Consider the following 15,900-nt stretch of genomic DNA (forward strand, 5'->3'; position numbering starts at 1 on the left):
ATTTCTAGACTCAATACCCTGTTTGTAGATGAGTGAATACTGTGCAAAATGTGGTTAGTTACTAAAAGTGGAGAAATCAATTATGCATTACAATTGAAGAAGTTAGTTAGAGAACCAGGAAGACAGAAAAAGAGAAAAAGCATTAATGACAAACAACTGTATAAAGTCCAATGGTCTAATTATTTATTATTTTTTAGAATATTCCTTTCTTTGGGGGCCGAATTAGAAAGAAATATGATCTGGCATAGCAATGGCCCCCCGACCCATGAAGTACTCAACATATTTGTCGCGTACCTCACGAGCTGATTGGGGGGCCAAGCCAGCGCGACCAGTGTCCAGCCCGGGAAGGGGATCTGAGGGTAGTCTTGCCTCAGAACCGATGTCGGGTAGGTACGTCTGGGAGTGCCTGCGTAAAAAGTTGTGCAAAATGCAGCAGGCAAATACAACGGTGTCCAATTTATATTCCGCCAGATGTATCGATGTCCTGAACAGGCGGAACCGGTTGGTGAGTATCCCAAAGGCATTCTCGACTACCCTCCGAGCCCTGCCCAACCGAAAATTAAACACACTCCTCTCTGAGGTGAGGGTCCTCTGGGGAAAAGGCCGCATGAGGTGAGGACCAAGCCCGAAAGCCTCGTCCGCTAGGAACACAAACGGAAGTCCTTCCACATTATCTTCATCTGGTGGCAATGCCAGACCACCAGCTTGGAGACGATCATAGAAATCAGTCCGTGCGAACACTCCCCCATCAGACATCCGGCCGTTCTTCCCCACGTCCACATATAGAAACTCATACTGTGCCGATACCACCGCCATCAACACAATACTATGATAACCCTTGTAATTATAATAGTAGGACCCCGAGCGGGGTGGGGGCACAATGCGGACGTGTTTCCCATCTATTGCTCCACCGCAGTTTGGAAAATCCCACCGCTGGGCAAATTGGGAAGCCACAGACTGCCATTCCTGTGGTGTGGAGGGTAGCTGTGGGGACAAACAAAAATAGAGATTTAGTACTTTGTAACAAAAACATCCTACAAGCATCCTTGTGACAGTTCACAGTATTAAAATTGCATTAGAAAAATGTGCATGGAGAATTTGGGAAATGAAATATATAGGGCCACTTCATTAAGAGACTCCACAGCCCTCTGATGGGGACAATAAAAGTTTGAAGGGGGGGGGGGGGGACACAAAAAACAAAAAGTCCTGTTTGAAAAAATGGCAAGGTGGGTTTGTCCCTAGGATAGCATGCTGGACAGGTTAATATTGGGTAAGGGACAAATATGCAGGTAGGCCAAGAATAAAACATGTAAAGCTTATATCAACATGCATAGGGAGAAAAGGTAACGTTAGTTAAACACACAGCATATCTGGGAAATTAAAAATAAAGTTAGTTAGCAACATTATTACAGCCAGGAAACTTACCTTAATATACTCCTCATGCATAACTTTGATGATGGCAGCACACGTGTCCGGTATGATGACCCCAAGCGCCTGCGGAGAGATGCCTGTCGAGAACTTGAGGTCCTGCAGGCTCCTCCCAGTCGCCAGGTACCGCAACGTGGCAATAAGCCTCTGCTCGGCCGTGATGGCTTGGCGCATCACAGTGTCCTGCCTCGTGATATAGGGGGACAGAAGTTCCAGCAGACTGTTGAATACGGGGTCCGTCATGCGGAGAAAATTCCTAAAGTCATTAGGATTATTCTCCTGGAGTTCCCTAAGCAGAGGCATATGTGAGAACTGGTCACGCTGGCGCAACCAATTCTTGGTCCAGAAACGCCTCCGCCCCCTGTTTCTGGCCAAAGTACTGGACAAATGAACATATCCAGCAGCCATCCCATAAACAGCACCAACTCGCGAAAATTGACGCTGCTGCTCCATCATGGCTTCAAACCGGCCGGCTGGTCAGTCAAGAACACACTGAAACAGAAAGCACTCGCAAATCCAGCACTACCTGCGACAAACGCGTGACAAACAGATACGAGCGCACAGGATGCAACTGCTAAAGCAGAAACAACCTGCTTGCCTATAGCCGAATGACAACTACGTTACCGCAAGCACACGCACTGAACCCGTGAATACACGCTGTCAAAGCCTGGAGACCGAGAAGCGCGAATCAGCTCTAACCAAACCTTCACTAACACGAGCAAACCCGTAACTAGCAAAAGAGGAACAGAGGGCGGCGCCATTAACTTTGGTCTTCCCCTTTATAGTGACGTCGTACGTAGTTTACGTGCACGCGTTCCGGTACGACGGGAATTTGGTCCGCTGGTGTGTACACGCCAGCGGAACAAAACACAAATCAGCCTTGTACGCCGGAAACTGTCGGGCAGACAGTTTCCAGCGCACAGATCCGGTCGTGAGTACAAGGCCTGAGTGGCTTTAACCTTTGTCTTTGACAACCTCCTGCCCCCCGTCATTTGACTATACGATGGGCGGGAGGTGGTTAAAGACAAAGGTTAAACCCACTTTTACTCTCGTTCTGGGACAACGTCACATAACTTTTCACCAATCTGACCGCTCTTGCACGCGGGGGGTGGGCAGCACGGTGATCCCGAGTGCGCTATGTCCCTGGGACACGGCACAACCACAATCTTGGAAAAGAGCCGATGACGTGGCTCTTTACCCATGTGATTGGTTGTGTCCAATCACAGCTGATCAAATGTAAACACAGAAGTGCCGGTAATCGTCTCCACTCGCCTCACACTGACAGGATGTTTTTTTAAGGGACAGTAAAAAATGAATTAAAGGGGTTGTAAAGGATTAATTTTTATTTATTTTTAATAATAAATATGTTATACTTACCTCCGAGGTGCAGTTTGTTTTGAACAGAGTGGCCCCAATCCTGCTGTTCTGGGGTCCAATGACGGCTGTCTCTGCTCCTCCCCGCAATAGCTAACCCTCTCTGGGAAGCTTTATCCCGAGGGGGTTAGCTTGCGGGCACGCTCCCTGTCATACATGCTGTGTCCATAGACACAGTGTATGACTCGGTCCCGCCCCTCGGCGGCCGTGTCATTTGATTTGATTGACAGCAGCGGGAGCCAATGGCTGCGCTGCTATCAATCTATCCAATCAACGCCGAGAAGCAGTGGAGAAGAGGTTCCTGGGGGACGCGCACAGCAGGGGAATGGGCTCAGGTAAGTAAAACAGGGGGGCTGGGGGGGCGGTGACAGCGAGGTGTTTTTTCATCTTAATGCATAGGATGCATTAAGGTGAAAAAACACAAACCTTTACAACCCCTTTAATTAAATAAATTAATAACAATTTAAGCCCTGGTTCACAATGATGCGATTTGACATGTCAAATCGCATGCCAAGTCAGCTGAAATTGCCAGCAATGGCACCGTCTGAATCGGCGCGACGCCGCATTTGCAGCACCGCTCCGATTCCCAAAAGTCGTTACTGTACTACTTTTGCCGATTTCGGGGTGCGATTGTCATTGGCATCTGTGCAGGAACATGCACAGATGTCTGTGAAATCGCCCTCGAAATCGGGACTGACATGCGGGAGGGAGGTTGTCAGTTTAGGTGTAGGTGGTTAATTTAGAAGCTTTACCCATCTTTTAAATGTGTTTCTCTTTATTATTGTCCTATCCAGAAAAAGATTACACAGCTGCCAGACAGCAATGTCCGGAACATGATTTTCACAACATTGAAGTCAACATTGTTTGAGAGCTTAAAGACCACGAATGATTATAAATTATGGTTGGGAGAAGAACTTGTGATTTTTCTCGAAAGTTCTTCCCCCAAAGACATTGGCTCCCTTCGCATGGATATTGACTGCTCTTCCCAAAGCAACATGTACGTCTACATTATTATTGAATCTTTACTGGTACAATAGATTGTGCTGGACTTTTGATGGTTTTAACAGGCTTCTGCTCTGTATGCAGTGTTGGGGGCTTCAGTAAAGTCTATTCTCAACTGGATGATGACCAAAGAAGAGCCATGTATAACCGAATCAAAACATTCAACCAAGAAGTCCTGGCTTCTACAGGTATTGTTAAACACTAATAGGTAGATTCACGTACGGCGGCTTAACTTTGTGCGGGCGTAACGTATGTTATTTACGTTACGCCGCCGCAAGTTAGAGAGGCAAGTGCAGTATTCACAAAGCACTTGCTCTGTAAGTTGCGGCGGCGTAGCGTAAATTGGCCGGCGTAAGCCCGCCTAATTCAAATGTGGAAGAGGTGGGCGTGTTTTATGGAAATTATTCGTGACCTCACATAAATGACGCTTCGAACGAACGGCGCATGCGCCGTCCGTGGACGTGTCCCAGTGCGCATGCTCCAAATCACGACGCAAAAAGTAAATGCTTTCGACGTGAACGTAACTTACGCCCAGCCCCATTCACGGACTAGTTACGCAAACGACGTAAAACGTGAAAAATTTGACGGCTGTCCGACGTCCATACTTAACATTGGCGGCACCATCTTTTTGGTGGTTTATCTTTACGCCTGAAAACGCCTTACGTAAACGGCGTATCTTTACCGTGACGGCCCTGCGTATGTTTCGTGAATTGGCGTATCTTGCTGATTTACATATTCTAGGCGTAAATCAGCGTACACGCCCCTAGCGGCCAGTGTAAAACGACGGTGTAGGAGACTTACGCCGGTCGTATCCTAGCAATATTTAAGCGTATCTCAGTTTGAGCATACGCTTAAATATACCACGGCGCGGATTCAGAGTTACGACGGCGTATCTACTGATACGCCGTCGTAACTGTACCTGAATCTGGCTATAAAACGGTAGCTCCCTTTTTATTAAGAAGACTGTCTAGAAGAATCCATTTCCCTCTTTCCTCCAATCCTCTCCTATTTATGTTTACCTGACCCTCCTGGTACAATCCATATACAAATGATCAAGGATTATCAGCGAAAAAAAAAAAGGACGTGCTACAAAACAAACACAAAGACAAAAAAACGACTATTTTCAATTAATGTTACATTCAGATGACTAATAAAATGTCTAGTTCTTTTGTGTTAGCTTTGGATAGTGATACATGTTATTTAATTTACAAGGTGGGCAGAAGAGGGGCAGTTGTCTTCTGGAGAGAGGGCAATTAAACCAATGTTAGACATTCTTGCCTAGCCTTACTAAAATCTGGTTTGTGTCTGTGTCCCTATTGGAGAGATTTTATGTCACTTCCTGTCCTGACAAGTAATGAGCAGAAAGCCCCCTCCCCCATCAAGGACGCCGACAGGAATAAAAACTGACACTGGGTCTACTCCCACTCTATGAAAAGGAAAAAAAAATTTGGGCTGGAGCTCGTGTTAACAAAAATGTTGTAAGTATTCAGGGCCAGATTCACAGCAGAGATTCGACGGCGTATCTCCTGATACGCCGTCGTATCTCTGAGATACGCTTGTCGTATCTATGCGGCTGATTCATAGAATCAGTTCCGCATAGATAGCCCTAAGATCCGACAGGTGTAATTGACTTACACCGTTGGATCTTAGGATGCAATTCTAGGCCGGCCGCTAGGTGGCGATTCCATTGCGGTCGGCGTAGAATATGCAAATGACTAGTTATGCCGATTCACGAACGTACACTTTGCCCGTTGCTCTAAATTTACGTTGTGTCCGTCGAGATACGTGGCGTAAAACTAAGGCTGCCCTCTAGGTGGTCTAGCCAATGTTAAGTATGGCCGTTGTTCCCGCGTCGAAATTTGAAAATTCACGTAGTTTGCGTAAGTCGTCCGTGAATGGCGTTGGACGGCATTTACGTTAACGTCGAAACCAATGACGTCCTTGCGACGTCATTTAGCGCAATGCACGTCGGGTAATTTTCGGGACAGAGCATGCGCAGTATGTTCGGTCCGGGAACGCGCCTAATTTAAATGGTGCCCGCCCCATTTGAATTAGGCGGGCTTGCGCCGTGCGGATTTACGCTACGCCGCCGCAAGTTTACAGGTAAGTGCTTTGTGAATCAAACGGCGGTGTAACGTAAATGGAATACGTTACGCCGCCGCAGCGCAGCCGGATTCTATGTGAATCTGGCCCTCAGTCCTTTGATTTAGTGTCTGCATTCGTTTTCCATTCTTTTCAGGCCAAAAACAGTCAAAACGATTGACTTGGCAATTCCCGTTTTTTCTGCAATCATTCTGATAGTGAGCCATCAGTTAAAAACGAAACGGCGAGATCTGTTCTCAACCGTGACCGACGGCTCATTATCAGAATGATTGGAGCGGGAATGAGAATTACCAAGTGAACATGAGAAAGGAAACCATTTTGGTAGTGGGGATAACGTCCAAAGAGCCAATACACAGGCTCTGAACTCCATCCCACTTGAAGACTTCCAGGGATGAAATAAAGAATGGAAAAATCACTGGGAGCTCTGCGTACACTCACATGGTGCATACTTTGAAGAAGCCAACGTTCAATTGTAAAATTTTCCAATTAAAAATAAATCAATGATTCTCATTCGCTTCTGTGTGTCTAAATATATATATTATGTATGTATATATATATATATATATATATATGGCTAGATTCACAGAGAGATACGACGGTGTATCTCCTGATACGCCGTCGTATCTCTGACTTAGGCTGGTCGTATCTATGCGCCTGATTCATAGAATCAGTTACGCATAGATATGCCTAAGATCCGACAGGTGTAACTGTGTTACACCGTCGGATCTTACCTGCAATTTAAAAATGGTGCGGGGGGCGTTCTCGCTGATTTACACTGAGAAATATGTAAATCAGCGAGATACGCCAATTCACAAACGTACGCGGGCCCGACGCAGTGTTGTTACGATGTTTACGTAGCGGTTTTCCGGGCGTATACTTACCCCTGCTTCTATGAGGCGCAGCCAATGTTAAGTATAGCCGTCGTTCCCGTGTCGATTTTTGTTTTTTTTTACGTCGTTTGCATACGCTGATTCAGAAACCCGCGCGTCGCAAGTTACGCTCACGCCGAAACCACTGACGTCCTAGCGACGTCAGTGGGAGCAATGCACGCCGGGTAATTTCGCGGACGGCGCAAGCTCATTTAAATCGGCGCGGGAACGCCCCTGATTTAAATAGTACACCCCCCCTAGCCGCGGAATTTGAATTCCGCCGGGGGATTTACGATCCGCCGCCGCAAGTTTGGAGGTAAGTGTGTTGTGAATTACCCACTTGCCTCTCAAACTTGCGGCAGCGGATCTTAAATCACATAGATCACACGGATCTAAAGATCCGCTGATCTATGTGAATCTAGCCCAAAATCTTTTTATTTTCTTTTGTTTGTGGCATTTTTAGACTGTATTGTTTGTCAATTCTTTTGTGCAGGAAGTGCTTGTCCAACTCCTTCTGGAAGCAGTAGTAAATGGCTTATGACATTCTTTGGAAATTTCAGTGGACAGGCTACACTTGCAGATTTACAAACAGGCAACCCAGAATTCAACCCGGTAAGAATTCTATAATCTATTTATTTATTTTTTCCAGAGAGGAATTCATGATACTAAAATAAGGTCTTTTTGTCATTGCTTATTCCTATTACATGGTGGAAACTAGGGATCCACCCAACGCTGTATCCTGGCCTAGGCCAACAAGGCCCAGGCCTAGGGCAGCACTTTGCAGGGGGGTAGCACGGAAAGAGTCCCCGTCGGCTTGCGCTACACTGTGAAGCCCCATACACACGGTAGGACTTCAAACAAACTTTTCCGTGGATTTTTGTTTGAAGGGCGTTGGCTGGGAACACCCATAGCATACACACGGCAGGACTTTTTCTGCAAACTTTCCCAAAATCACGTGATTTTTCTGCTCTTTACCGTCACCCTTTGGTCAACTTCTGCTATTTTTGGTTGATTTTAACATAGGTTCTGGGCATACGTGTTTGTACTTTGGACTAAAGTCCGATGGATTTCTGTACACACGATAGGATTTTGCACCGTAGGACTTTTTTTGTCGAAAAGTTTGTCTGTTTGCAGAGCAAACTTTTGTCCGATGGAAACAGAAAAAGTTTGTCCGATGGAGCGTACACACGGTCGGATTTTTTTGAAAACCTGCTCATTTTGAAGTTTGTTGTAAAAACGTCAGATTGTGTGTATGGGGCTTTAGTGTAACGCAAGCTGCTTCTAATTTTGACTGTCCTATCATCCTGGACCACAAACCTTCCTCACTGTGCTATATGTTTTCTGCTGTACCATTGGCCTGGTTATATCTTCTTAGTCCTCTCCATAAAATTATCAGAAATTTGTGCTTAAAGTAGAACTATAGATGACACTTTAACCACTTAAGGACCGCCTCATGTACATATACGTCAGCAGAATGGCACAGGCAGGCACATGTACGTATATATACGTGCCCTGCTTGACGTGGGTCGGGGGTCCGATCGGGACCCCCCCCCGTACATGCGGCGGTCCCCGTGGCTTCAGGAGCGATCCGGGACGACGGCGCGGCTATTCGTTTATAGCCACTCCGTCGCGATCGCTCCCCGGAGCTGAAGAACGGGGAGAGCCGTGTGTAAACACGGCTTCCCCGTGCTTCACTGTGTCGGCGCATCGATCGCGTCATTCCCTTTATAGGGAAGACACGATCGATGACGTGAGTCCTACAGCCACACCCCCCTACACTAGTAAACACACACAAAGTAAACCCTAACTCCTACAGCGCCCCCTGTGGTTAACTCCCAAACTGCAAACTGTAATTTTCACAATAAAGAATGCAATTTAAATGTATTTTTTGCTGTGAAAATGACAATTGTCCCAAAAATGTGTCAAAATTGTCCGAAGTGTCCGCCATAATGTCGCAGTCACGAAAAAAATCGGTGATCGCCGCCATTAGTAGTAAAAAAAAACAAAAAAAAAAAAAACTATCCCCTATTTTGTAAACACTATAAATTTTGCGCAAACCAACCGATAAACGATTATTGCGATTTTTTTTTACCAAAAATAGGTAGAAGAATACGTATCGGCCTAAACTGAGGAAAAAAAAATGTTATATATGTTTTTGGGGGATATTTATTATAGCAAAAAGTAAAAAATATAGCATTTTTTTCAAAATTGTCGCTCTATTTTTGTTTATAGCGCAAAAAATAAAAACCGCAGAGGTGATCAAATACCACCAAAAGAAAGCTCTATTTGTGGGGAAAAAAAGACGCCAATTTTGTTTGGGAGCCACGTCGCACGACCGCGCAATTGTCTGTTAAAGCGACGCAGTCCCGAACTGTAAAAACCCCTTGGGTCTTTAGGCAGCATTTTGGTCCGGGGCTTAAGTGGTTAAGCCCTAAGAACTGATGTCTCCACTCGAAAAACTTAAACAGAAAGGGGTGTGGTCTTGACAGGAAGGGGTGGGTCATATTTAAATTAGGGGGTGCACAAGTTTAGTCAGGCCTAGGGCAGCACAAAACCTAAATACACTACTGGATCCACCAAATCTTAAGTAGTATTATATTTTAGCACATAACTCTAATTCTGACAGAAAATGTCCGATGGAGCCTACACATGGTCAGAATATCCGACCAAAAGCTCACATCGAACATTTGTTGTCGGAAATTCCGACTGTGTGTACGCGGCATTAGAGTGGCACATGCTATATCAAATAGGGAAGGAATGGGAAAAGCAACAATTGAAAAAAAAAAACTTTTTCTTTCAATAAATGTCCAGAGTTATACAAGTTAAAATAATAATATTCTGATCTAGAAAATGGAGTCGCCTGACCTTAGGAATTATTTTCCTCCTATAAGGCATGTTTGGCATCAGTTGCCTTCCTTTGGAACATCTCAGTAAGAATTTGTGTGAGGTTGATGGATTTCTTTTTAAATTGAGTAACTAAACTCACCAGATATAAAAATAAAGCATGATAATGTATGTGGATGTTTACATGTCTGATCATTCCTTATAGGTTTCGTCCCTGAACGCATTCACTGGTTCTCAATTGGCAGACTACACTATTGAGTCTGGAGCCCTGAAGAACGAATCAGCCATTACTCCAGTATTGGACAACATAGACTCCAGTGACAAAGCAAAAGAATTCTTAGATCAGGTCAACAGTAGGGCTTCGGTAAGCTGTAAACCTTTACGCATAGTAAAAAATATGTGTGTATAGCCACAGTTATGGTTTTCCGAAAAAGCTGCTTTCACACTATGAGAACCACTGTAGTCTAAATAATAAGTATAAAAAAGTGCACTTTTTTATACGTATTATTTAAAGCTGACATAGGCTCTAACCCTACACCACTCTATCAAAAACTTAAAAGAGCTGGCTATAAGTACACATTAATGGTGCTCACGCCAAAAAATTACTCATGCAGCCTAATGAATAGGGGAGGCTAGATGGACCATTTGGCCTTTATTTACTGTCATTTATTAAAAAAAACATTTTGGATGTTGATTTTAAACTGAGTGGTTAATGATTTGTAGGAGGACCTGCAGAACAGCCCAATGGGGAATTTGATCCTGAACAAAACCTTCAACGTCCTCTCTCCAGTCATGAAAACTTTCCAGCCAGTCCAGTGGAAGTCGTGGTTCCAGGACACACTAATGCCCATCCTTCACAATGTTGATGGAACACAACTGGAGAAAATCGACTACCCAATGGAATGTGCATCGTATCAACAACTGTACGTACATGTGTTGTATCTAAATGCTAGTTGTTTTATTAAATATGGCGGATGTCCGGTTCACTTGTGGCCTCCCTACAGACTCATTAAAATAAAGAATGTGTGTAAATACCCATAACCTAATTTTTAAAGGCTACCTAACAATTTAGTTTTCTGGTATAGCAGGTATGGAAACTTGGCCTGTGTGGAAGGTGGTGGTTAGATCAGACTAGGTTTTGTTTAATTCAGGATTTACTTTTGAACAGTAATGACTTAAAGTGGTTACAAAGACTGAAGACTTTTGCTGCCCCCCCTATTACTCACCTGAGCTCCCTCTCGATCCAGCGATGCGCACAAGATTCTCGGCTGTCCCGACACTTTCACCACATTGGCTGAGACAACAGCAGGAGCCATTGGCTCCCACGCCTGTCAATCACAGTCAGTGAGCCAATGAGGAGACAGAACTGAGTCACGGCTCTATGGGCCAGATTCACAGAAGAGATGCGACGGCGTTTCTCTGAAACGCCGTCGTATCTCTCATAGAATCAGTTACGCATAGATAGCCCTTAGATCCGACAGGTGTAATTGTCTTACACTGTCGGATCTTAGGATGCAGTACCTCGGCCGCCGCTGGGTGGAGTTCGCGTCGTATTCCAGCGTCGGGTATGCGAATGAGGTTTTACGGCGATCCACGACGGTTTTTCGCGTTCGTTACGTCGTTGCTAGTCTAGTTCCCCGTCGCAAAGTTTGTCGTCGTTTTACCTGCCCTAACTTTACACAGCCTATGTTAAAGTATGGTCGTCGTTCCCGCGTCGAATTTCAATTTTTTTTTTCTTGCGTAAGACGTCCGGGAATACGAAAGTACGCTACGCATGTCGCTGTTCAAAAAAATGACGTCACTTTGCGCAAAGCACGGTGGGAATTTCAAAACGGAGCATGCGCAGTAGGTCCGGCGCGGGAGCGCGCCTAATTTAAATGGCACACGCCCCTTTGAATTATGCAGGCTTACGCCGGAGGCCGCCGGTGTAAGTTTTCACGCAAGTGCTTGGTGAATCAGGCACTTGCGATGAAAACTTGCGGCGGTGTAACGTATATACGATACGTTACGCCGCCGTGTCTAATGGACACATCAAGCAGGGCTCTGGAGTGAGCATGCACCAGGTCCCCCATAGCAAATTACTTGCTATTGGGGGCACTGATCAAGGGGGAGGAGCCAGGAGCATCGGTGGGGAAACCAAGAAGAGGAAGATTGGGGCTGTTCTGTGCAAAACCTTTACACAGAGCAGGTAAGTATAACATTATTTAAAAAAAAAAAAGAAAGCAAAACCTTTAATACCACTTTAATTAATCAATTTAATTGAAAGGTTGGTCTTTCTGCTTTAGAATAGTAAATCTGATTCTTGTGTGAAGTGCACATCCCTCTCACTAGAAGGAACAATACTTCAAATACTTTCTAGACATGTGCAATCCCTTTGGTTACGAATCAAAATTGGGATGAATTTTTCGTTATTCTGAGATTCGGTAGTATCCAATCACGACAGTAACAAATTTCAATGAATCTGAAATAAATTATAAAGAATCCTTAATTGCATTGCATGAATCTATCCATAGTCGCCGTTGCCACCCCCTTTTAGGCGTTCGGCCCCTTTTCGGACACCAAACGCCTGAATTCCAGCGGCGGGGGGGGGGGGGGGGGGTTTGGTGGTTTGAAGCACATGATTAGAGCCATAGACTTTAATAGGCTTCAAAAAAGGTGGACTTGGATCGCAGAGCTTGCATTCCATCCAGGCGTGTCAGGCTGCGTACACACGATCAGACAAAACCGATGAAAACGGACTGAAGTTCAGTGTCATCGGTCCAAACCAATCGTGTGTGGGCCCCATCGGTCATTTGTCCTTCGGTCCAAAAAAAGAGAACTTGCTTTAAAATTGAACCGATGGACGCCTAACCGATAGGTCAAAACCGATGGTTAGTACGCAAAAGCATTGGTTAAAAACCTGCGCATGCTCAGAATCAAGTCGACGCATGCTTGGAAGCATTGAACTTAATTTTTCTCTGCACGTCATTGTGTTTTACGTCACCGCGTTGGACTCAATCGTTTTTTTAACTGATGGTGTGTAGGCACATCAGACCATCAGTCAGCTTCATCGTTCAACCGATGAAAACGGTCCCTCAGAAAAGCAAATTAATATTTGCTTTTCTAACACTGAACCATCTCTCCGCCAATCAGGAGATGCAGGTCTAATACCGGTCACCTGATTGGCTGAAGGCCAGGCAATCCCATTGGCCAGCTAGCAAAAGAAGAGACACGGAGGACACAAAAGCCACATCGCCTGACCCGCGCTTCCCATCTCACAGCTCGCCACCGTCACCCGCTGCCTGACTCAAGATGGGGTAAGTGCTGGTCAGACAGCGAGCGGGCAGGGGTTACATATGACGGGCACAGAGGCTGCAATTGATGGGACACAGTGGCTACATAGAATGGGCACAGAGGCTGCAATTGAGGGGGCACAGTAGCAGCATATGATGGGCTTAGAGGCTGCAATTGAGGGGGCACAGTAGCAGCCTATGATGGGGCACAGAGGCTGCAATTGATAGGGCACAGAGGCTGCATTTCATGGGCACAGAGGCTACATATGATGGGCACAGTGGCTGCATCTGATGGGCACAGTGGCTGCATTTCACGGGCATAATGGCTGCATTTCATGGGCACAGTGGCTGCTTTTCATGGGTCCAGTGGTTGCATATGATGGGCACAGTGGCTGCATATGATAGGCACAGTGGCTGCATTTGATGTTTCTGTTTCAGTATTTTCCAGAATTTTTCAGTTTCTTTGCGCCCCCCAAAAAATGTAAGCATCAGCCGCCACTGCTAGTCAGAACCAGTGTGCAAAAGTGTAATTTGTTTTACATTTTGTCTCGAGACTGTCCATCATTTTAAAGGGTGCCTCAACTGAAAAGAAACACTGCATTAGATAACCGTGATTGCTGTTCTTCGTTTTAGAAAACTAGTTGACTCTGAAAGTACTAAAATCATTGGATCAGCATAACGGCACAAGGCAACCACCATATTTCACCGCCGATCATAGCAAGCAGTTTTTCTATGCATAGGACACACAGGCTTACTATTATTATGGAGTGATTTGGTTACGCTGATATTTTATTCATGGTTGCATTGAAGTTTTATGTACACCTTTTAAAATCAGTTTGGTTTTAGATCAGAGGACAACATCTGGTAAATTTTCTTCTCCTACAGGCTGACTGGATTAAACAATGTGTATGATAGAATGAGTGCGAAGTCACGGCAGGCTGTATATGACAAACTTATCCGACCACAGTTTGATTCCGTTAGGGCTATATCAGGTAACCTAAACAATCTGTGTAATGGCAATGTTGACATGATTCATCAAAACACATCATAAAAAATCATAATATTAAACTATCACTAAACCAATCAATAAATAGTATATTACATGCTGTTCGTACTCACTCAGTCACTATGAGATTCCTTTTCTGCATTCAAAAAACCTGGTTGATCCTGCTGCTCTCTGTCTCCCCCTTCTGTTCATGTCCCCAATTCAGCTAGAGATTTTGCAGTTTTGGTGGCAACTCTGCACATGCTCAGTTTTCAATGAGTTCATACCCTGAGCATTTTCTCCCTATCACATTGGAGCAGCCCATGTGACTATAGAGTCACACATGTGGGCGTATACACAGTGGTAAATGACAGCCCACTCCCTCCCTCCTCCTCCATGCCCATTAACCAGCTAAACTCAATGGGATTGGCATATTACATGTAAATTAATGGTGGCTTCACCTCCCTCTTATTCTAAGACACAGGCTGGAGGGGCATGACACAGTCCGTGACTGGCAGAAATCCACCCACACCATGTTATTTCCACTAAACAACAACAATTTTATTTCAAATATATATTTGTATGACAATATAAAACAGCATATTGATATTTTTGATTTTTACTCTGTATTCCAAAGTTTTTTTTTTTTTTTAACATGTGACCAGCAGAGGACTAGAAGCTCCTCCTGCTTATGTTTCCCTGTAGACAGGCTGGGAAAAATTTGGGTCATGTGACAACTATATATTGATTAGGGAAAAGGTACTTAGATTAGGCATGTGCAATTCGTTTCATTCCAAATTAGTTTTTTTACCGAATTTCGACAAATGCGCAAATTCGTAAACTCATAAATTTGTAAATTTGAGAATGTGAAATTGTGTAAAATTCCAAAATTCGTAAATTAGAATATTAGAAAATTAAAAAATTCGTAAATTTGTAAATTCGTAAATGCGAAAATTTGAAAATTCATAAATTTTGAAATTCAAAAATAGTCAATTTGAAAGTCCAGAAATTCGTAAATTCGATAATTCGTAAATTCAAAATGTGAAAATCCAGAAATTCGAAAAAATATAAAACAGCTTATTGATATTTGTAAATTACAAAATTCGTAAATTATTCATACGTTTTATTAAAAATCATAATAAAAAATAATGCAAATGTATGAATAAAATTAGTTTGGCTCAGTAATCCAAGACTCATCAGTCTGCAGAATATAGGGGGACCTCTCTTGGATCCCTGCTGACTGATGCATTTCGAAGGCATCACCTTCTTCATCAGGGCTGATGACGAAGGCTCTGATGAAGAAGGTGATGCCTTCAAAATGTGTACCAGAAGGGATCCCGGTGAGGTCCCCCCAAGTTCTGCTGAGTCTTGGATTACTGAGCTATGGATGAGTGACTTGATAAGCTAATTTTATTCATACGTTTGTGAGTTTTTTTCTTTTTTTTTTAAGATTTTTAATAAAAGCCTTGGGATAAGGCACTAGGCTGGTGTTTTTTATAGAATGTTTTTGTTAAATCTCCAACTCTCATTGTTTAGGATTTTCCCAATGTTAATTTCTGCACCCCCATTTTCCATTGGCTATACTAAAACCCAAAACTGATTGTGGGTATGTCTTCTTTAGTTCATCAAATACAGTAAAACCTTGGTTTGAGAGTAACTTGGTTTGAGAGCGTTTTGCAAGACAAGCAAAATGTTTTAATACATTTTGCCTTGATATACAAGCGATGTCTTGATATAAGCGTCATGTCACACCTGAGTATAAAAAAGAAGAGAGGAGCCTCTAAGTGTAGCAATATGGTTACATTTAATGAAGGTACAACATTTAGCAACTTATTGCTACACTTAAACCCTGTACACACGATCGGTTTGTCTGATGAAAAGAGACCGATGGACCCTTTTTATCAGACAAACCGATCGTGTGTGGGCCCCATTGGTTTGTTTTCCATCGTTGAAAAAAAATAGAAAATTTTCCTATGGATAAAAAACAGCTTAGACCATCGTGAAAAGCTCCCAGTATGATGGT

At 44.0% G+C, this 15,900-nt stretch overlaps 1 protein-coding gene across 1 annotated transcript in view; it reads left to right on the forward strand.

Moving 5' to 3' along the window:
• Window positions 1-15,900, forward strand: part of LOC120943252 — a 96,177-nt gene that overhangs the window by 30,049 nt on the left and 50,228 nt on the right. The window contains exons 9-14 of the mRNA XM_040356455.1: window positions 3,597-3,799; window positions 3,889-3,992; window positions 7,270-7,388; window positions 9,826-9,984; window positions 10,344-10,543; window positions 13,778-13,884. Of these exons, the coding sequence (XP_040212389.1) occupies window positions 3,597-3,799; window positions 3,889-3,992; window positions 7,270-7,388; window positions 9,826-9,984; window positions 10,344-10,543; window positions 13,778-13,884 (892 nt within the window). The remainder of the gene's footprint in view (window positions 1-3,596; window positions 3,800-3,888; window positions 3,993-7,269; window positions 7,389-9,825; window positions 9,985-10,343; window positions 10,544-13,777; window positions 13,885-15,900) is intronic.

The sequence above is a fragment of the Rana temporaria genome, chromosome 6 (genome assembly GCF_905171775.1).
Source record: "Rana temporaria chromosome 6, aRanTem1.1, whole genome shotgun sequence".
NCBI classification, from domain to species: domain Eukaryota; kingdom Metazoa; phylum Chordata; class Amphibia; order Anura; family Ranidae; genus Rana; species Rana temporaria.